At 43.1% G+C, this 21,377-nt stretch overlaps 1 protein-coding gene across 1 annotated transcript in view; it reads left to right on the top strand.

The window, feature by feature from the left end:
* The first annotated feature begins 482 nt into the window (after positions 1-482).
* Positions 483-21,377, top strand: part of LOC102986356 (tetratricopeptide repeat protein 12) — a 57,573-nt gene continuing 36,678 nt past the window's right edge. Inside the window, exons 1-8 of the mRNA XM_024131247.2 lie at positions 483-513; positions 2,127-2,199; positions 8,803-8,966; positions 9,526-9,547; positions 10,195-10,272; positions 11,105-11,226; positions 15,743-15,802; positions 20,103-20,174. Of these exons, the coding sequence (XP_023987015.2) occupies positions 2,142-2,199; positions 8,803-8,966; positions 9,526-9,547; positions 10,195-10,272; positions 11,105-11,226; positions 15,743-15,802; positions 20,103-20,174 (576 nt within the window). The 5' untranslated portion in view covers positions 483-513; positions 2,127-2,141. The remainder of the gene's footprint in view (positions 514-2,126; positions 2,200-8,802; positions 8,967-9,525; positions 9,548-10,194; positions 10,273-11,104; positions 11,227-15,742; positions 15,803-20,102; positions 20,175-21,377) is intronic.

The raw sequence follows: 21,377 nt of genomic DNA, 5'->3' as shown, positions 1-21,377 counted from the left end.
TGACTAGGTGCCTGGCACCTTAACCGTAGATCTTATGAGAAAGTGCCATTTCTCCATTTTTTATATAAAGGAGAACTCTGAAGATCAGAGAGATCACATAACTCTCCTCTCCGAAGGTCTCGCATATACTAATAAGTAAAATCGGATTCACACCCAAGCCTGCCTCTCCCAAGTACGCGGCAGACCTTCCCTCTTTGGGGCCAGGGATATTAAGCTAATGCAAGTGACACACCCTCCAACCCCAGAAAACAAAGAAGACAAAACCTGGCGCTGATTTAGGGATCAGCGCAGGTCACTCGGGCTTCTTTTGCTCCTCCCAGCTTCCCCGGTCCCCAGCGGGCTTCCCACACCCCAGCTCGGCCTTGAACTTGGCTGCGCGCTCCGGAACTAGAAGGCAGGGCGCGTGCACGGGGCCACGTCCGCCCCTGGCCCTTTGGCTCCGCCCCGCCTCAGCCTAAGTCGGTCACCGCCCGCCCACAGCCGCCATTTCCTGTCCAGCTCTGGGCGCTTCAGGTCAGTGCAGCGGGGTGGCCCGGGGTCTGCCCTGGTCCTGGGCCTGATCTGGCCGTCAGAGCCAAGCAGAGGACGCTGGTTTGGACCCCGGCGGATGGGACGGTATCAGCTGAGGGCCGCCGGGACCTCCACGGCGGGCACTCGGCCGGTGGACGCTCTGGAGCGGTTGCCGGGCAACGGTGCCGCCGGCCCCGCCCCTCTGCGCCTTCCGGGAAGGGGCATTTGGGGAGAGCCGGTCTCCTGGCTCCAGGCGGGGCGCAGGCTCCTTCCCAGTGAAGTGGATACCGTCGGGCGCCTTGGGCATCACCGTGCCTTAGCCTTCTCGTCCCGTGGTGGGTTCGCTGCCCAGGCATGGCGCGCCCTTAGACCCTGGCCTGGGAGCAGAGGGCTTGGCGCCTGCCCGCGGGAGTTGTGAGCCTGCCTTCTGCCTCTCCTAAACTTGGGCAAGTCAACTCACTTGACTAGGCCTCAGTTCCACGGGAGCCTGAATTGTTAAGAGCTGGAAAGAAACCTAGAGATCATTTAGTTAAGCCAGAGGTCCCCAGCCCTGTTTTATAGATAAGGATGCCTTGCAGTTACCACTCATTGCCTACCTGGTGCTTTAATTTAATCCCCGGATAGCCCTCTGTTTGTATTATAGTTTCCATAGAATGAATGAGGCCTCTGAGGGTCAGAGAGGTTGTGACTTTAGCTGAGGTAGCACAGCTTATAACTGGTAGAGAGTCTCAGAGAAATCAAACAACTCAGGGCTTGTTCCTGGCAGATTTCAAATTTCCAGTTAAAGGTGTCTTATTTGGCTACACTGTTATTAAACCTAGCTGTAAATCAGAATCACCTGGAGAGTGTTTAAAACTATATATTCCTGGGTACTCTCTCAGGGTTACTAATTGAGGGGCTCTGGGCTAAGGCTGAAGAATGTTATGCTAAACCAGTTTTTGGATGATTCTTATGGTCTGTGGGTGCACCTTTGAGAACCACTGGCTGTAGCATGAGGCCTTTCACTCAAAAACAACTGAGTGGTGATCCAACTAAAGTACCTGGAGAGGAGAAGAGAGGCTGGCGTGCAGGGCTGTCAAGTTCTAATCCCTCCATGCAATTTGTAGCTTCTCTTCACTCCTCAGAAATAAGCCAGAGGCTTATATTTTAAATAGTTTGGACATTTAGATGCAAATTGTCCCATTTTGGCTACCTGTCACACAGCCAGGTCCAAAGCTTCTGGCTGGGCCAGTCTGTCATGATCAAAGTGAAGCATTAGTGTCCTCCTCCATCTCTGGTGGCCTGTCGACTGCTCTCCACCTGGCCGCCTTCAAGCCAGGTCCCTGAATCACAGCAGCTGATGTTGGCTTTGTAGGGACATTTTGAAGAGCACTTTCCCCATTGGAGGGAGGCTGGCAGCTTTCCAGAAATATGGCCACACATAATGAGGGTCCCTTGGCCTTAACAGCAGTCAGAGTGAAATAGATCACCCTGCTTGTTATTCATGACTTCTCTAAACACAAATCCATCTTAAAAATAATTACCTGGCTCTTAGTTTTAGAAGGCTAATCAGCCTGACAAATTCTGTTTAGAGTTTTATTATTATTAATTTTCATCATTTATGCTGCCTCCCTCAGGGATTCTGGTTCACAATGGCTGACTATCAAGAGGAAGACCTGCAGAAATTTCTTAAAAATGTAGATGAAATCAGTAAGTACCAGTAAATCATATACAAATTAAATTTTACTTTAGGGAGGTGGAGTGATTAAAGAGAGATGATTACTCTAAGTTAGTTCATGGGTTTCCTGACAGGTTTATGACTCTTAAGGAAAAAAACGTTCTTGAGATTAAACAGCAGGGGTATTGAGAAGCAAGTAATATTGGAGCCTGGGGGTAATATTTTTTGGCTGTTAACTGGTATCAGAGAAGCTGCTAACATTCTGATTGAATTCAGGCTGACAGCTCTTCCTTGTATTTTCTCCCCTTCTGTGTAGAATCAGGTCAAAAGGAGCTTCTATTTCCCCATCACCAATGAGCCTACTGTTCCCTTGGAGATCACTCAGGAGCCTCACTGATCAGTCTGAAATCCCTCTTGTTTTAGGGGAGAGCCATTCTTGGTTTTGAGCTGCAGAGGCAAAGTCAAAAGGCTTTCCCGCAGGGTCCATCACATTACATAGATGTCTCCTGCTTGTCATACTACTGTCTCTCTTCCTCTAGGCAGGAAGACCCTTCCCCTGCTTAGACAGGTGGGATCTCAAAGGACATACTCTGACCACACAGATCACATACAGGAGATTCCAAAGCACTCAGTCCCCGCTCAGACCTCAGGGAGCTTGTTTGAGGATAGAGACGAGAAAACCAACAGTGAAACAAACCTTACGTATCAAGTAGAAATATATTGAAGTTGCTGCTTCTCACAGGCTGTATGGGTCCAAAGAATAAAATGGTTTTAAAAATAGTTCAGGCAACTTCATAGATGGTACATCCTTAAGGTGTTCTTTGGGTTTGTCATGGGCTTCTTCTCCTCGGCCCATCCCCCAAATGTTGTTCTGGCCTGGCCCACTGCTCACCTTTCTCTTAAGGTGATCTAGCCCAAGCACGTGGTTTTAGCTACCACCCTTGGGATGACCCCACATCTCAATTGCTACCAGCCACTTTTTTTGAGCCTCAGACTCTATGCCAACTGTCACACCCATCGTATCCCTCAAGCACCATGAACTTAATGTGTCCAAAGGTTAGTTGATCGTCTCTTTCTCTGTCCCCGCCCAGTGCCAAATAAAACCTGCTTCTCCTACTCTCCCATTCGTTGTAGTCTCACTTGGTGGCACTGCTGTCCCCAGATTTACAAGTCACATTGGCCTCCTCTCACCTCTCAGCCCTTAATTTAATCAGCCCTCAGGTTTGCCTTCTCCCTCCAGCTCCAACCTCTCCAACCTCCCTTTGTTCTGGTTCTCTTATCCAGACGACTTCAACAACCCCCTGATTGTTTTTCCCGCCTCCAGGCTTACACTCCCCACAGGGTAATGTATCTAAAATGCAAATCTGACCCAGCCACTTCTCTGCTTGCATTCTCCCCGCAGTCCCAATAAATTTCATGCTCTCATCAGGACCTAAGTCCTCCCGTGACCTTGGCCTTACCTCTCTCGCCTTCCCGTACCTCACACTTGAGCTACAGACAGCTTCCGGTTCCCCACACACCCCCTGACCGTTCATCCTCTGCCTGCTGCCTTTGTCCTTCCCTCTGCCTCCCGGTCTTTCTTTACCTGGCTAACATTCATTCGTACCCCAAGTTCATTTCCATATCATTTATATCAGTGCCATCCGATAGAACTTTCTGTGATGATAGAAATGTTCTATAATCTGCACTGTCCACTGTGGTAACCAGTGACCACAAGTGGCTATCGAGGGTTTGAAATGTGGCTAGTGCTACTAAAGAAGTGAATTTCTCTATTTCGTTTATAAGTAATTTAAATTTATATAGCCACATGTGTATAGATTCTATACATTCATTTCTTGGTCTCTTGCTGTGTACTGAGCATTGCTAGACCCTGGAGAGTACAGTAACAATGAATAAGAATTACTTTCCTTCATGGTACCTACAATCTGGTGGGGAAAACAGATATTAAACAGGTAATTTCAAGGGTGATGTATGCTACAAAGAGAGATTGGTAAAATGCAAGAGACTCTAACTCAGATTAGGGAGTTGTCTGATGGGCTGCTGTAACAAAATATCACAGACTGGGGGGCTTAGGCAACAGAAATTAATTTTTGTCACAGTTCTGGAGATCAGACGTCCAAGATCAAGGTGTTAGGTTTAGTTTCTCCTGAGCCCGCTCTCCCTGGCTTGCAGACAACCCCCTTCTTACTGTGTCCTCACATGGTCTTTTCTCTGTGTGTGCACATCCCTGGTGTCTCTTCCTCCTCTTATACGGACGTCAATCCAATTGGTTTAGGGCCCCACCCTTATGACCTCATTTATCCTTCATGACCTCTTTAAAAGCCCTGTCTCCAAATACAGTCACACTGAGGGGATTAGGGCTCCAACATATGAATTGGGGCAGAGGGGCACAATTCAGCCCACAAATAAAGGCTTCCCTAAAGGATGAGGTTTAAGCACTAATCTGAAGTAGGAGTTGGCCACTGGGGAGAGGGTAGGGGAGTATTCTAAATGGGGAGAAAGTACGTAGGAAAGATGGAAGTTAAGAGCAAGTGTGGTACTTTTGAGAAACTGAAAGATTAAAAAGCTCAGTATAGCTGGAGAGAATAGATCAAGGAGAGAAAGGTCCCATCTGAGTCCAGAAAGGCCAGATCAGGAAAGACCTTGGAAGCCTGGGTAAGGAATTCGTATTTATTCTGAGAGCCATGGGAATCCTTTGGAGGGATTACTCGGAGCAGCAACATGGTCAGATTTACACCTTAGAAAAGTCACTCTGGCAGTGGTAGACTGGAGGGGAGAAGCAAACAGGTGCTGAGAGCCAGCTAGGAGGCTGTTACAGTGCTCCAGGGAGAAGAGACTGTGGCTGGAATGGACACAAGTAGACAGATTGCAGAGAGAATTCAGAGCTTACTTGACAGGCTTTAGTGTTGATGGCTGCGAAGGTGGAGGGAGAACAAAGGCCTAAGGATGAGCCTGAGAGTCTTGATTGAATGACAAGTGGATGGTTGGACCATCTGCTGAGATAGGGGCATTTGAAGGAGGAACAGTCTGGGGAGAAAGAGAATAGGCAGATGAGTAAGGCATTCCAGTGAAGATGTTCAGAAGGCAGTTGGCTTTGTGTCTCAGCCTAAGAGAGGGAGTAGCTGGGGAGGTCAACTTAGGAGACACTGGCATCTGCATGGTATTTGGAGCCGTAGGAGGGAACAGGAATTCCTGGGAAAGGTGTAGAAAAAGAGAAGAGGGCTCGGGCAGAGAGTCTACAGAGAAAAATTCAAAAAAATCTATAAGTAAATTATTAAAGTAAAGAAGGAAATCGAGCAAGGTTTTTGGATAGGAGATTAAAGTATAAAATTCAGTTACATTCTTATATACTTCCTATATACCAGCAACACTTCATTTACAATACCAAAATAAATCCATCAAAATATATGCAAGACCTTTATGGGGAAGGTTATAAAATTTAATTGAAAGAGCTCCCAGTGGTCAAAACTAGAACAATTTGAGCAAGAAAGCAAACACAGTATTGGATTATAGCCCAAAGTATAAAATAAATATCCATGAGTCTATATGGATATAAATAAACGATGAATAGATAAATAAGTAAATAAATCTGTAAGGCAAATCTCCCATACAGAAGAATTTCAAACAATTTATGTAGATTTTCCTGCCTCTAGAAGGTAGAGCATAACTCTCCACCCCTGAAAGTGAGATACATTTACTGACTTGCTTCCAAAGAGTACAGTACAGGAAAAGAGGGGAAAAAGTAACTTTAAGATGGAAAAAGCTGACAAACTCTACCTTAGGTGGTTAAAGTTAACAGCATGATAAATCATATTGATAACGTGTACCCTTAATATGTGCTATGGTCTTCCTCCCAAAATCTTGAGAACCTCAGTCTGACTGTGACAATAACACGGGTAAACCCAAACTGAAAACTATTCTACAAAAAATACCTGACCAGTAGTTCTCAAAACTGTCAAGGAATATAGAACTACCATACGACCCCGCAATCCCACTACTGGGCATATACCCTGAGAAAACCATAATTCAAAAAGAGTCATGTACCAAAATGTTCATTGCAGCTCTATTTACAATAGCAAGGACATGGAAGCAACCTAACTGTCCATCAACAGATGAATGGATAAAGAAGATGTGGCACATATATACAATAGAATATTACTCAGCCATAAAAAGAAATGAAACTGAGTTATTTGTAATGAGGTGGATAGAACTGGAGTCTGTCATACAGAGTGAAGTAAGTCAGAAGGAGAAAAACAAATACCGTATGCTAACACATATATATGGAATCTAAGAAAAAAAAATGTCATGAAGAGATTAGTGGTAGGACAGGAATATTATTCCTGTCCTACCACTAATCTCTTCATGACATTTTTTTCCCCTAGCTTCCATATATATGTGTTAGCATACAGTATTTGTTTTTCTCCTTCTGACTTACTTCACTCTGTATGACAGACTCCAGGTCTATCCACCTCATTACAAATAACTCAGTTTCATTTCTTTTTATGGCTGAGTAATATTCCATTGTATATATGTGCCACATCTTCTTTATCCATTCATCTGTTGATGGACACTTAGGTTGCTTCCATGTCCTGCCTATTGTAAATAGAGCTGCAATGAACAGATGAATGGATAAAGAAGATGTGGCACATATATACAATGGAATATTACTCAGCCATAAAAAGCACACTATTGTAAAACAGTTATACTCCAATTAAAGATGTTAAAAAAAAAAAACTGTCAAGGAAAGCAAGAAAGGTCTGAGAAATTGTCATGGCTCAGAGAATTACAAGGAGACATGACTAAATGTAATGTGATATCCTAGATGGTATCCTGGAATGGAAAAAGGATATTACAGAGAGATTAATGAAATTAGAATAAAGTTCTGAGTTTAGTGAATACGAATTTTATTAAAAGACATAAAATATCTAAATAAGTGGAGACATATTTTATCATGGATGGGAAGACACATTAGGTAAGGAAATCTGTTCTTCTCAAATTATTCTCTACATTCAACACAATTTAGATCAAAATCCCAAAAATGTTTTGTTTAGAATTCAACAAGCTGATTCCACAGTTCACACAGAAGAGCAAAAGGCCAAGAATTAATCCAGAAAATTTTGCAGGAAAATAAGAAGGTGGGATCTCCCTATCAGATGTTCAAGACTCATTATAAAGCTGTAGTAATTATGCACAGAAGTTTTGGTGCTGATCCAGTAGAATGGAATAAAGAGCCTAGAGCAGGTTCACGCATGTAACAGGGATGGCACAACACATCGGTGGGAAGGCAGGGACTCTTCAACAAAAGGTGCTTGTGCCCTATGCAAAGTCAGCTCCAGGGGGCTTCCCTGGTGGTCCAGTGGTTAAGACTCTGCACTTCCACTGCAGGGGGCACAGTTGCAATCCCCGGTCTGGGAATTAAGATCCCACATGCCAAGCAGTGCGGCAAAAAAAAAAAAAAAAGTCAGCTCCAGGTGGATTAAATACCCTAATGAGAAAAACAGAACGTTAAAACATACAGAAGACATATAAGAGTATATTTGTAAACCTAATATACACAAAAGGCATAAAGCATTACGGGAAATATTGGTACATTTAACACATAGAAAATTTCTTCAACAAAAGCTTCCATAAAAACAGATAAAAAGACAAACCGTACACAGGGAGATGTTCACAAATACATATCAGTCCAGAATATATAAAGAAATCATAATAAGAAAAAGACAAACAACCCAATAGAAAATCGGCCAAGGATAGGAGCAGGCAGTTGACAGAAAAGGAAATCCAAATGGCCTACAAACCAATGAAAAGATGCTCGATCCCAATCATGTTCAGGAAAATGCAAATGAAAACATTAAGGGGATAAATGCGTTATAGTGGCAACAACTTAAAAGTTTGACAACAAGCGTTAACTAGGATGTGGAGGCATGGGAACTCTTGTACACAGCTTATAGGAATAAAACTTGATACAGCCGTAACCTGAGGAATATGTCACATGTGTGCATGGGGAAATATGTACACAGATATTCGACTCGTCATTTATTCACTAGCAAAAAAATTTAAAAACACCTGGATGTCCATCAATGAGAGAATGGATTACCTGTGGTATATACAGTGATTAAAATAAATCAACTGCAACTATTAGTATCAAGAACAAATCTCTAAAGCATATTAGGAGAAAAAACTAGATTGCAAAAGAATGCACATTTTGTAAAAACCATTTATTTAAGATGTTTAAATACACACATATACACAAATTCTCTAGTAGGTGAATAGGTTCTGGGGATCTAATATACAGCATGATGACTATTGTTAACAATACTGTACTATACACTTTAAAGTTGCTGAGAGAGTAGATCTTAAATGTTCTCACCACACACACACACAAATGAAATTATATGAGGATATGGGTGTGTTAACTAACCTTGGTGTGGGAATCATTTCTCAGTGTATACGTGTGTCAGATCACCATGTTGTACACCTTAAACTTACACAATGTCATGTGTCAATTATATCTCAATAAAGCTGGAAAAATAAAAGTCCTTCCCCATGAAATTTTCTACACCATCTTTTTAGTGAATGGAGTCTTTCTTTTTGAAGACCTTGCTTGAATGATTCACTTCTGATTTCTCCTCTAGCCAATTTAATTCAGGAGATGAATTCTGATGACCCAGTCGTACAAGAGAAAGCTGTCCTCGAGACAGAAAAGAGACTGCAGTTTACAGAGGAAGACCAAGAGGAGGACAAGTGCAGGACCACCGTGAACAAGACCATGATCAGCCCTCCACAAGCTCCCACAAAGGTGCCCTTTCCCTATGGTGGAGTTATCTAAGTAGACAGAGTGAGGAGGTCTGCATAAAGCAGAGGAAGCAGTGGTTTAATCTCAACTGCCTGGTGAGGCTGAAATAGCCTTTTGATTTTTAGATTCACTAGATTTATTTTCCACAAGGAAGTATAAACTCTGATTTCTTGATCTTTCTGGGTCATCCTTAAACAACCCTTTGGGTTTGTTTTAATGAAAATTTGGCCTCTATACCCACTGAGCTTGTGACCATTTTTAAGCCATTAAGGTAATGTATTCTACTAACTCATATTTCCAACTCATACAGCCACAGCGGTGGTCCCTTGACCTGCTCGCACTTGTTTCTGCAGATGTAGCCCCATAACAATTGTGCTCATAACTAGATCTCCTGATTAACAGCAAGCCCCCTGAATTTTGAGCCTTTCAGTATCGATGGTTAAAGGAAATGACCCTACTCCCCACTTGTAATTGATCTGCCTTCTTGCTTTGTATATGTATAAATGAGGGAGTGGTTTTTGAAATTTGTGTCTTTGTTTTTATGATAACCTGTGCCCTGCAGAATACAGATGAAATAAACACAGGTAAGGACAGCATCTCTCTTTCTAATGTGTATTATTCCTTTAGGATCAGTGTTTACTGATTGTAGCTTCCAGACCCTTAAATTATAGCCTCTGGGCTTACAAACAACCCATGAACAAAAACCTACTGATCACTCAATTCTGTCACTAGTAGTCGGAGGGGACAGTACTCAGAGGGTTTTTCCTACGTTCTCCTGGCCAGTCTTTTGTAAACTGAATTCAGTTATTCTGTTTCATCCAATTTACTCTTAGCTGCTTAAAGGGATCCAGAGAGTTTCTCAGTTGCTCAGGCCCAGAAGCTCATTATGCTAAGTGGAACAAAAAAGTCTGTCTTCAAAGAAAAACTCTTTTAAAAGGCATAATTCAAATCTGAAGCACAGACATAGTCACCATGTATAATAATACATCACACAGATTACCATTTACTGTCAAATTAAGAAAATGTCATCTTAGTTGTCTCCGAATCTGTGTGTGTGTGTGTGTGTGTGTGTGTGTGTGTGTGTGTGTGCGCGTGTACATGTGCCTACATGTGAATGCATGAAAAGTGTGGCTCTAAAACTCTAAAGTAGCTTTTTTCTGAATTTGAGCTAAAGAACTGATTATAGTATTTGGATTTTTCTTTTTAATATTTGAAATTACGCTGTTGTCAGAGGCCTTCTTGGCATCTATGGAGAAGGATGCAAAAGAACGTGCCGAAAGAAGAAGGGAAAACAAAGTCTTAGCAGATGGTAATTGTCAGTCTTTTCACTTTTCAATAGCCAGGGTGATTTGTGCTAGAAACAGCAAGGAAGTCTCTATGCTAATGTTTGAGGACATCAAGATTCCCAGTGGGTGGGTTCATGATGGGCCTGAGGCAATGGGACCTGGCCAGGAGGAAACTAGTCTGTTTCCTGTTCCCACAGCAACAAGCAGGGAGTCAGACACAGCCCTGAGTCAGCCTCCACAGTCAGACCTTTCTAAAGCACATGGATGGATTTCGCAGCACTAAGTGATGCTTGGAAAGTAGGGAGGGATGGGAGTGAGGTACTGCTGTCCAGCCTGAGGCACAGATGAAGAAATGAAAAAGAAAAATGAAACAAGCAAACAAAGCTGGGAGAAGGGAGAGGGGAAATAAAGGAAAAGAAAGAACTGGGGTTGTGTGTGTGGTGAGGAAGATACACATGACAGAAGAATGCTTTCAGCACTTATTTTATACCACTCAGTGGTATGTGTGCTGCAGATCTGAACGATTCCATATTTGCTAGAAAATTAGTTGTTTGAATCTCTTTATGAGACGTTTGAATGTGTAGACTTGCTCTTTGTGGCAAGTTTGGGGTGTTCTGAGCCTTGAGGCAGAAACATTTACTTTTTCTGAGAAGCTGCTTAGAAGACTTCCGGTAGATTGAGAGAACAGAAACCGACCTGGAATTATCTGCAGAGAGAAGTAAGTGACAGGCCCCCTTTGGATGCATGGAAGCTCTGACCTTCAAAGTAGAGTTGGAAAATCAGGGCAATGAAGTCTGAAAGAATTTTCTTCCAGTGTGTGGGGAGAGCTCACCTGTATAACTTCTATTCTCACAGCCCTAAAAGAAAAGGGGAATGAAGCATTTGTCAAAGGCGATTATGAAACAGCCATCCTGTGCTACAGTGAGGGTTTGGAGAAGCTGAAGGACATGAAAGTACTGTACACCAACCGAGCCCAGGTGAGTGATCCAAGGATGTGTCCACGGGCTTTCCTCAGGGAACAGTAGCCACTAACCTTGTGAAAGCAGAGAAAGATGAGACCAGATGGCGCCAGTGTTGTGCTCGTAACTGTGTAACGGTTGGCTCTGGTCGGGTTGGGGGTGGGGGCTGATTTGTATGGAGCATTTGCCAATTTCCATGATGTAAATACTTACGCTGTGGTTCAATTTCAAGCTACCAACTTGGAACCATTGAAGGAGAACTTGGGAACAGCTACACATAATCAGTTCTCTCCATAGTAGAAGTCAGCTCCAGCACATCACTGATGGTAGCCAGGCACTTTCCCTCATGTATAGACAAGAAATCTAGTGGAATGAGACAGTCTATGAGACCTTGGAATTCTGCCACCACTGAAGTTGTTCAGCTTCTTTTTTTGATGCCAGTCTACACTCCTAAGGGTTACTCTCCTGTTAATTTCTTACCCATCGTATCAATCCCTCCTTGATTAAGCTTCTGTGACTGGGGTATACTGGAGAGCTAATGGGCCTAGAGCAAATTTCTCAGAAATTTTGAGTTTCTGAAATCCCTCATACCTCCGTTTTATATCACAGACGAGCTCAGATTCCTGGAACACCAGGTAAAAACCATCACCCAGATGTTTTTTAATCTACTACTTAATGAGGGGCAAAATTAATAGTTCTCAGTTGAAACAAAAATGTCACCTGTGACCTTATCTTTGAAAAGTACTTGAATTTGTGTATGGAAGGCTCTCTGCTGCTCAGGCCTGAAAAATTGGCAGATTCGTGGACATGATTATCCAATGATCGGGATATGTCAGCAGGACCTGGGTGAGATGAACTTGACGCCATGTCATTTACAAGAGGGAGAGATTCATCAGCTCCAATTTCTATAACTCAAGATTAAGAAGATCCTGCTGTGGTATGTTGAGGAAGAGTGCAAGAAACAGGACGTTAGCAGTCCAGAAAGTCTGGGCAGTGACAGTGATTTAATGATAAATAAATCTAAGCACAACATAAGCTCATTAGTTCAGCAGTTTGGATAAATCAGACTCAGGTTGAGGTGTCATTTACCTAGCCCCATTTGTGGAGAAAAATTGTAATAAAGAAGAGAATCAGTAAATAAAATGGCCAGAGGTTGATTTTGCCATGTACTTCTTAGCCCCCTAACAAGATTATAAACTTTTTGAAGGTAAAAACTGCCATATACTTTTCTCCCTAATGCTTTACTTATAACAGATGTTCAATAAGTCCTTGTTAAGTTACATAACACTGGGTGGAGGCACAATAAGTCCATTTAAGGGAATGGCATTTCTGTTGACACATCAAAAGAAGCATTTAAATGCAAACAATTAATAGAATAATCATAGTTCCTTTTTATTTATCACCAGATGTGGTCTCCAGAACATTTACCTACTGATGCTTAGTCAGTCTTGTTACTCTGAAGTTATTTGAAAGCTGTAAAATTGAATGGCCTTTAAAATGTTATGTAATTCAGACTTACACTAATTCAGATGGTCTATACCCTGATTCATCTAAATTAGTTGCATTTTTACTGTACTCAAGTTTAAGCAACACTTTGATTAGTTCTGGAGAATCGCATTAAGAATGACTGTGGATAAAAATAAGTAAATGCAATGAAAAGCTTTGGGAAGGCAATTCCTCCCACTTTTCCCAAAGAGAAAGCTTATTCAGAGACAAATAAATGCAAAATGTGCTGCCTGGTGTTAAGAATCATTTGAACCGTTGACTATTTTTAAAATGCCTCCCTGTTTGCACACAATGTTAGAAAACACTTAATGAGGACCCTGAGAATTGAGAGTCGCTGCTTGCTGGAGAGAAAACCTACCCTTTCATCGCCGTGTTTTTCTCCTGGAGCTAATATTATGATCAATAAATTGCTGGTGTAATTTAGATAAATCAGGAGTTTAATTGCCATTTGGAAAAGTCATTCTTTTAAAAATGTGGAAAAACAAAAGAGAACAGGGAATTTATAGGGTGTTGGGTCCAAGCTTTAAAAAAAGAAAAAGAGGGGCTTCCCTGGTGGCGCAGTGGTTGAGAGTCCGCCTGCCGATGCAGGGGACACGGGTTCGTGCCCCGGTCCGGGAAGATCCCACGTGCCGCGGAGCGGCTGGGCCCGTGAGCCACGGCCGCTGAGCCTGCGCGTCCGGAGCCTGTGCTCCGCAGCGGGAGAGGCCACAGCAGTGAGAGGCCCGTGTAACGCTAAAAAAAAAAGTAAAAATAAAGAAAGAAAGAAAGAAAGAAAAAGAAAGAAAGTGAAAGGCTCTGTAGAGAAATTGTTGAAGCCCATAGGGAATTTTTCAGAGTCTGTATCCTGAATAACAGTGTCGTGAAATTATGACTCCGGTTGTCTAGAAGGATGTTCGTTTCCTCCTCACATCCTCTGACTTTCTAATGAAACCCCACACCCGGAGGAAAGGGTGGTGCCTTATAGAACAGAGGGCTCAGAGTCGTCGTCTTCAATTAGTACTGAAGCCCCGTTAATGAAAGCACTGCATAGCAGCTTCCTATCTATTGGTGCGAAGAGCTCCCCGGCAGAAATCCCATTAGCTGGCTATTGCCTGCTCCTCACTTTGGCTGAATGCTTAGATTTCTCATGAATTATAACGCTAACCTCATATTTGGCCTGTCCATGGAAATATCTCATCAGATTTATTGTTCAGAATGTCACAGTGCCCTGGTACAGTTTTGAAAATGGGCAAACCTCCATGGAGTATTGGGTCTATTATTGGTGGCTGATGGGACCCTGGTGCCTGGTTTTCCTATCTTCCAACAGGGTGATCATTGCTGCTTCTTAGGGAACTTTCCAAAAGAAGAGCCCTTAAAGTCTACTTTGTGCAACTTGAAAAGAACTTATTAAGCACCTTCCATGTCCAGTAATTAAATACAGAGGGTATAGTAGCCATGGTGCTTGCTGTTAAATGACTTTCATTTGTTAATATATCACACCTCTTTGAAACTATAAATGAACCAAATTCTTAATTCGGTTTAGTTTGAGTGGATCACAGAATTCTGAGTTAATTCTTGATTTTCAAGATTTTCCCCAATTCTAGGAGATCCCAGAAGAGAGCCCCAAGGCATTTGAAACCGAGGGCTCCTGGTGGTGGTCTGACTCTTAAATGTCAGCTCATTTCCTATATCTCTTCCTTCTTGCTGCACTCATGAGGAAAGAAGGGGAACTTTTTCTTAAGCATATTTCCATAACAGCTTTATTGAGACACAATTGATATAACCTACCATCACCCATTGAAAATATACAATTCAGTGGTTTTTAGTATATTCACAGGGTTGTGCAACCCTCGCCACAACCAATTTTAGAACAGTTTCATCATCCCCCAGAGAACCCCGTACCCTTTAAGCAGTCACTCCCCAGTCTTCCTCCCCTCCCCCACCCCAGCCCTAGGCCACCACTAATCTACTTTCTGTCTCTATACATCTGCTTATTCAGGACTTTTCATATAAATGACATCATATAATATTTATCCTTATGTGTCTGGCTTCCTCCACTTAACAGTGTTTTCAGGGTCCATCCATGTTGTAGTATGCATCAGTACTTCATTCCTGTTTATTGCCAAATAGTATTTCATTGCCTGGATCTACCACATTTTGTCTATCCATTCAAAAATTGATGGACATTTGAGTCATTTCTGCTTTTTGGCTCCTATAAATAATTCTGCTATGAACACTGGTGTGCAACTTTTTGCGTGGACATATGTTTATAGTCCTCTTGGCTATATACCCAGGAGTGAAATTGCTGGCTCATGTGGTACCTCTGTGTTTTACCTTTTCAGGAAATGTCAGACTGTCTTTCAAAATCGCTGCACCATTTTACATTCCCACCAGCAGTGTATGAGTGTTCTGATTGCCTACATTCTCACCAACTCTTGTTATTATCTGTCTTTTTGATTCCCTTTCTCATCTGGTTTCCTTCTGGAACATTCACAGCAGGGTAGACTCCAGAAGCTAGCTCTTCCTTTGTAGGGGTGGTCAGTGTGCTGGGTGTTTTCTGTTTGCCCCTCCAGATCCTTCTGTGCCCTGGGGGATTGACCTCTGTGGACTGCCCTCTTGGCTTCCCAGCTTTCTAACTTCCATTTGGGTTCAGCCAACGAGATGAGAAGGAAGGAGGAAAGTGAACTGCGGCTTTGTTCTCCCAGCTTCTGCTCTACTAAGGGCCTCAGCTCCTGTTAAGCAGTGCTCTTCACACAGCGACCCTCTCCGTTCTGTTCATTGCTCCTCCTTCTGCCTCTTCAGGTCTGGCAGGGGTGATGGCTGTTGGTCTCCCTCCACCCTGCGCTCACCCTGTAAATAGTCCCTGTATTAAACTCTCCCCGGTTACCCTGTGTGAGCGGCATCTGTTTCCTGCTGGGACCCTGACTGGTACAGGTAGGGACGAGTTACTTCTCATCACCACTCTCCTGCCCGACTACTCTTTCTGTGTTGACTGAAGACTGCCGGCTACAGAGCTGTGTATGAGTAGCAGCTGTTTGTGTCCTTACAGGCTTATATCAAACTTGGGGAGTACCGGAAGGCACTGGTGGATTGTGACTGGGCTCTGAAGGTAAGAAGATTGTTTCCTCTTTCACATGATGGAGCTGGGCTTGCTGGGGCCAGATGTCTCAGTCCTGAAGTGAATAGAGGGGAGCTGCCAGTGTATCATGGCAGGAAAGGGTGTAGGCTCTGCAGTCAGGGTCTCAGTTTCCTCATCTGTAAAATGGGAACGAATAGAATTGTCGTGAGGGTTATGATAATGCACGCGGTGCCTTGCCTGTGGGAAGTACTCTGGAGAAGCTGCTGTTAATATTAGTTTTTCGGGGTTTTATCGCAATGGCTCACCCTTCACTGTTGTGTTATCAGGTGCTTTCCTCCACGTGGTAGTGGAAACGCCTCCTTCTCTTTCCAGAGCTGACCTCGGGGGCTTGTTGCCACAGTGTTGCCATTCTTCCTCATCAGTTCGTGCTTTTCCTCTCCGGCTGTGATAATTTGGAAATGTATCATGGCACCCCCTCCTTGTAGAGGAATAATCAGAAGAAGGAATTCCTGTCGTTCAGCTTGGATACTAGTCAGGCCTCAGGCTGATAGCCTAATGCTGTGCATGGTATTTCCTCTGAAACCTGACAGAACAGATAATCAAAGGTGGGAGAAGGAAGGACTGTTGGTAGAAATATTAGAAGGGTTTTAAAAGAGAAATGTCATGATCTCTTCATAGGAACATTATTTCAGATGACTAAATATTTAAATAACCCTTAATCCACATTCCCCCAAGTTACTCTGTCACAGGGGCTTAACTAAATAACCAAAACCAGTGCTTCTCAGCCTTCCTTGCTGAAGTGCTAACAGAACAAACATGAGCCCCTGGAGGGTCTAGAAGCAGAGAGCATGAAATTTCTTTTTAGACACGTGTTTTATCTTAAAAATCCTTGCAAATTTTGCACGGCATGCCATAAGATGTTATTTATTTGTCTTAATATAGCCATGTTATTTTAAATAATCTATAATCAAGTAAAAGTGAAGTGCCCGGAGAACGTGCCAGGTTTATCCTATGGCATAGATTCCCCTGGTCCAGCACTGCCTACCCCAGCTTAATGAGCGTGGCCCCCAGACAAGAGCACATCTCAGCAGCAGCACATTGGCCACACCTGCTTCCTTACTGTTTATTGAAAGGGTAAGCAAGAAAACAGGTGAATTCGAAACTCACCTTTACTAACAACGGTTTATAAAACACGAGCATCCCACCAAAATGGATATCTGGAGTGCCTGATCGCTTTACCCCCTAGAAGATACGGTGTGGGGGACACCTTGTCCCACTGCATCGTGACAGTCTTTAAGTGATGAGAACTGCCCCAAACTGGTGCCATTAGGTTCTTCACAGCTCCAGGGGAGATCCATTAGCCTGCTTTGTCACCTTATATGATCATGACTTTTTTCTACTATCATCTGTAAGAGAAGAAAGAGGCAAGGGCGTTTTCCTCTGGTGTTTCAGCAGTAACAGCAGAAGCTGCCGTTTGCTGCATGCTGGCCGTGAGCTGTCTCATTGGAGCCTCACAGCCGTCTTTTCTGTTCTGGTCAATACCACAGTTATCCTCATCTTTCTGACAAGGAAACAGAGCCTCAGAGATTAACTAAGTAAACTGTGTGGGATCACATAGCTAACACTGGCCTAACTCTAGGCTGGTGCCCTGAATTGTTGACCGTAAACAGCTTCTGCCCAGAATCCAGGAAACCCCGTCATCCCTGGGTGTGGCTTTCATTCCTTCTGTGGCAGAAACAAGATCTCCTTGTGGGGCTTCCTGGAGCATCTTTTCTGATCTGAAAAGGACCAAAGAGGTACTCACAGCCTCGTGCTGATTCAGGACGACACACTGGCCCATTCCCTAAATGTTCACTGAAGCACGATGTTATTAACGGTGAAACCGAGGCAAAGCAGGCCCAGCACAGCTGACATTAAAAAATGCTGACACCCAGCAGCCAGCCTTGTTAAACGCCCAGCGAGGCTCCCGTTGAAGACGACTGGGTAAACACTTGGAGGGATGGGAAAAAAATGTATAAGGAATTCTAAAAACTAATAATCATTGGCTCTATGTGGAAGCTGTGAATTAAAAGGAAAAGTTTCACTCTTTTTAAATATCAGCAGTGAATGTCAGCGGCACCCCATTATTCGTAGTATTAGTACTTTCATGCCAGTTTAATATTTTTGACACTTGTGAATTGGCAGAGACAAGCCCATGTGATGACATTTCAAGACTGATCTTCCTAGTCAGGGAAGATAAGGCAGCGACGCTGGTTTTAATTAGGATCAGAATCATTTCTTTCTTGGCAGAACTCTTCCTGCACAATAAACTGCATCTTCCTCTGAAGGCAGGATTCCTTTTGAGGGGACCTGGGGTTCAACTGAGAGAATCCTGGTGAGGGTTGAGACCTCATCAAAGGAGAAAGGGCCTATTAGTGAGAAAATCCATTAGTGGCCCTTTGTGTTAGTGTCTGAGGAAGTGTGGTCACGATGCACCCCTCGCGATGGCACAGTGGGACGTGGACACGATCTGGGGCTCCTTTTCCCCTGTTGCAACCCTGATGCCCTGCCGGTGAAGGTGCTGTGAACAGGTGGCTTCTGTGAGCTGCGGTGCCGGAGTTTCTGTTCCCTTTGACAGTTCCCTTCCCGCTTCCGCAGTTCCATCCTCTGTGAGTTCTCCAGGGTTCGCGCCACAGCTCCCTGCCTTTCTTCCTCCTACAGTTTCTCCCTCAAAGCTCTCGTCTCCTCTGGTGGGTTCAATTGTCACTCTTGCCAATGGCTCTCGCATCTGTATTTCAGCTGCCCCCCACCCCGCAGGTTTCCGAGTGATTGTCTTTGCATCCTCTGAAACACAGTATGTCTTTGTTAGACTATATGTCTTCAGAGTGGATTTCCTTCTACTCAACTGCTGTAGCACTTTTCTGAAGGAGATCTGGTGTAATTTTTAAGGCTTTGGGTCCTGGAGTCAAATGGCTAGATTTTTATCCCAGCTCTTCCACTTAGAATCTATGTGACCTTGAACCTCTCCAACCCCTAGTTTCCTCATATGTGAAATGGGGTTAATAATTATCTCTACTTCATAGAGTTGTTATAAAGTTTACATGAGATAATGCATATGAAACATATGGTCAGGACTGAACAATAATGCACTAATATTATTACTGTCATTCACTTAGCAACGAATCAGGAAACGATATTCATGAAAATGCATCTATAAAGGCCTCTCCAAATATAACAATTATTGTTACCCCTTCTATTATTCTTTGGCTTTTCTTTAAATTTTCCTTTTTGCCCTGAAATGGATTGCTTTTGCTGTAACTGCAACAACAGCAGCTAATCCTCTATTACCTGGTACCACAGTGTTTTACACACGTTCCCTCCTCACAATAGCCCAAGAGAGACACTATTATGATCTCCACTTTGCAGATGAGGAAAATGAGCCTCAGAAAAGCTGGGTGGCCTGGCCAGCGTGCCACTCCTGGTGAGAGGCAGACAGGGCTTCACCCAGGACCTTCTAGACGCCTGAGCTTGGACCCTTAACCTCTTTACATCTATACCCCTGATGGCATCCAACCAGGCACAATGCCTGGCACGTAAAAGGGATTCAATGAATTAACTGGATGCTTTAAATTATAGTTTATGTCTTTGTGCCACATCATTCCCTCTGGAGTTATAATAACTCGAAGCAGGCAGGTGCAGGGCCCCCTGTGCAAGCGGTATCGTTTCAGCCATAAGTTTCATAAGTTTTGAAGGGGGCATCCCTCCTGATCGTAAGTGATAGGAACGCAAGTTCTTAGTATATATGTTGTGGTTTATCTCAAGGAAGGAACTTAAATATATGATAGTAACCTCAGCTGTTTACCCAGCATAAATTTTCCTACCTTTTAATAAACCAGTGGTTCTCAAACTTGGTTGCACATTTATATCACCTGGAGAGTCTAAAAAATTATTGATGCCTCAGTCCTACCCACTAGTATAATTTAATTGGTGTGAGTTTCAGCTGGGCCATCAGGATTTTTACAAGCACCTGGGTGATTCTAATGTTCAGCCAAGGTCAAGAGCTCTTCTAAACTAAGGGTTTCTGGTTTGTTTCCTGGTTGTCTCATTAAATGGAAATGAAAACTGGCAAGTATCGTGAATTAATTTAATAGAGAGCTTACTTGTGCATCCAGGCTCCTTGCAGGCATCAATTAGTTTAGTTACAGATGCACAGAAAAGTCTTAATTGTCAACTCTGGTGGCTGTCCTGAGAATCAAAGCACTGCCCTAACCCTATTAGCCGGGCAGTTGGGGGAGGGGCTGATAACTTCAAGTCTTCCGGAACATCTGATCAGTGATTCTCTTTTATGCAGTGTGATGAAAAATGCACAAAAGCATATTTCCACATGGGAAAAGCCCACCTGGCCCTAAAGAACTACAGTGTGGTAAGTGCTAGAGGAACCTTAAGTGGCATGTTTGATATTGGAGCAGTGCTTCAGATTGTCTCAGAGAAGAACCACATTCCTCCAAGTTGATGAGATATTAATCCACTTCTTAGTATTTTCCAGGGTAAATCTTAAGATCTTAGAGCTGGGAAGGATGTTGAGTGTCATCTGATAACAGCCCCACCTGCTGTAGGAATCTCTTCTGCAGTATCTTCTACCAGTGTCTGTTCAGTCCTGGGAGGAGCATCTCTGGAGAGAAAAGACATAAGCAAAAAGATGAAAAAACAAAATTCACTTGTAATCTCATCACCTGAAAGTAACCATGCAGTTAGATATACACACTAAGATATTGTATATTGTTAATAGCAGCTTTACTGAGATATAGTTCATGTATCAAACAATTCCCCTATGGGAAATATACAATTCAGTGGTTTTCAGTGTATTCACAGAGTTGCACAACCATCACCACAATCAACTTGAGAACATTTTTGTCATTTCGTCAAAAACACCTATACCCATTAGCAGTCGCTCCCCTCCCCTCCACCCCGCCCTCTACCCTAGACAGCTACTGATCTACTTCTGTCTCTGTACATTCACCTATTCTAGACCATTCATATAAATAGAATTATACAATATGTGGTCTTTAGTGACTGGCTTCATTCACTTAGCATAGTGTTTGCAAGTTTCATCCATGTTGTAATATGTACAGTACTTCATTTTTTTAAATTGCTGAACAATATTCTTTTGTATGGCTATACCACATGTTATTTATCCATTTGTCAGCTGATGAACATTCAAGTTGTTTCCACTTTTGGTTATTATGAACATCCACGTACAAGTTTTTGTGTGGACACATGTTTACAGTCCACTTGGCTATACACCTAGGAGTGAAACTGCTGAGTCGTGATAACTCTATGTTTAACCTTTGGAAGAATTGCCATCTTGTTTTCCAAAGTGGCTGCTCCATTTGACATTCCTGCCAGTAGTGTATGGTTCCAATTTCTTCACATCGTGAACAATACTGGTTATTTATTTTTCTTTTCTATTATACCCATCCTGCTGAGTATGAAGTGGTATTTCATAATTTTGACTTGCATTTCTCTGATGGCTAATAATGTTGAGCATCTTTTCATGTGCTTATTGGCCATTTGTATATCTTCTTTGGAGAAATACCTCTTCAGATCCTTTGTCCATTTGTTCATT

Source organism: Physeter macrocephalus, chromosome 16 (assembly GCF_002837175.3).
Source record: "Physeter macrocephalus isolate SW-GA chromosome 16, ASM283717v5, whole genome shotgun sequence".
NCBI lineage: Eukaryota > Metazoa > Chordata > Mammalia > Artiodactyla > Physeteridae > Physeter > Physeter macrocephalus.
This window is presented reverse-complemented; position numbering and strand designations above follow the sequence as displayed.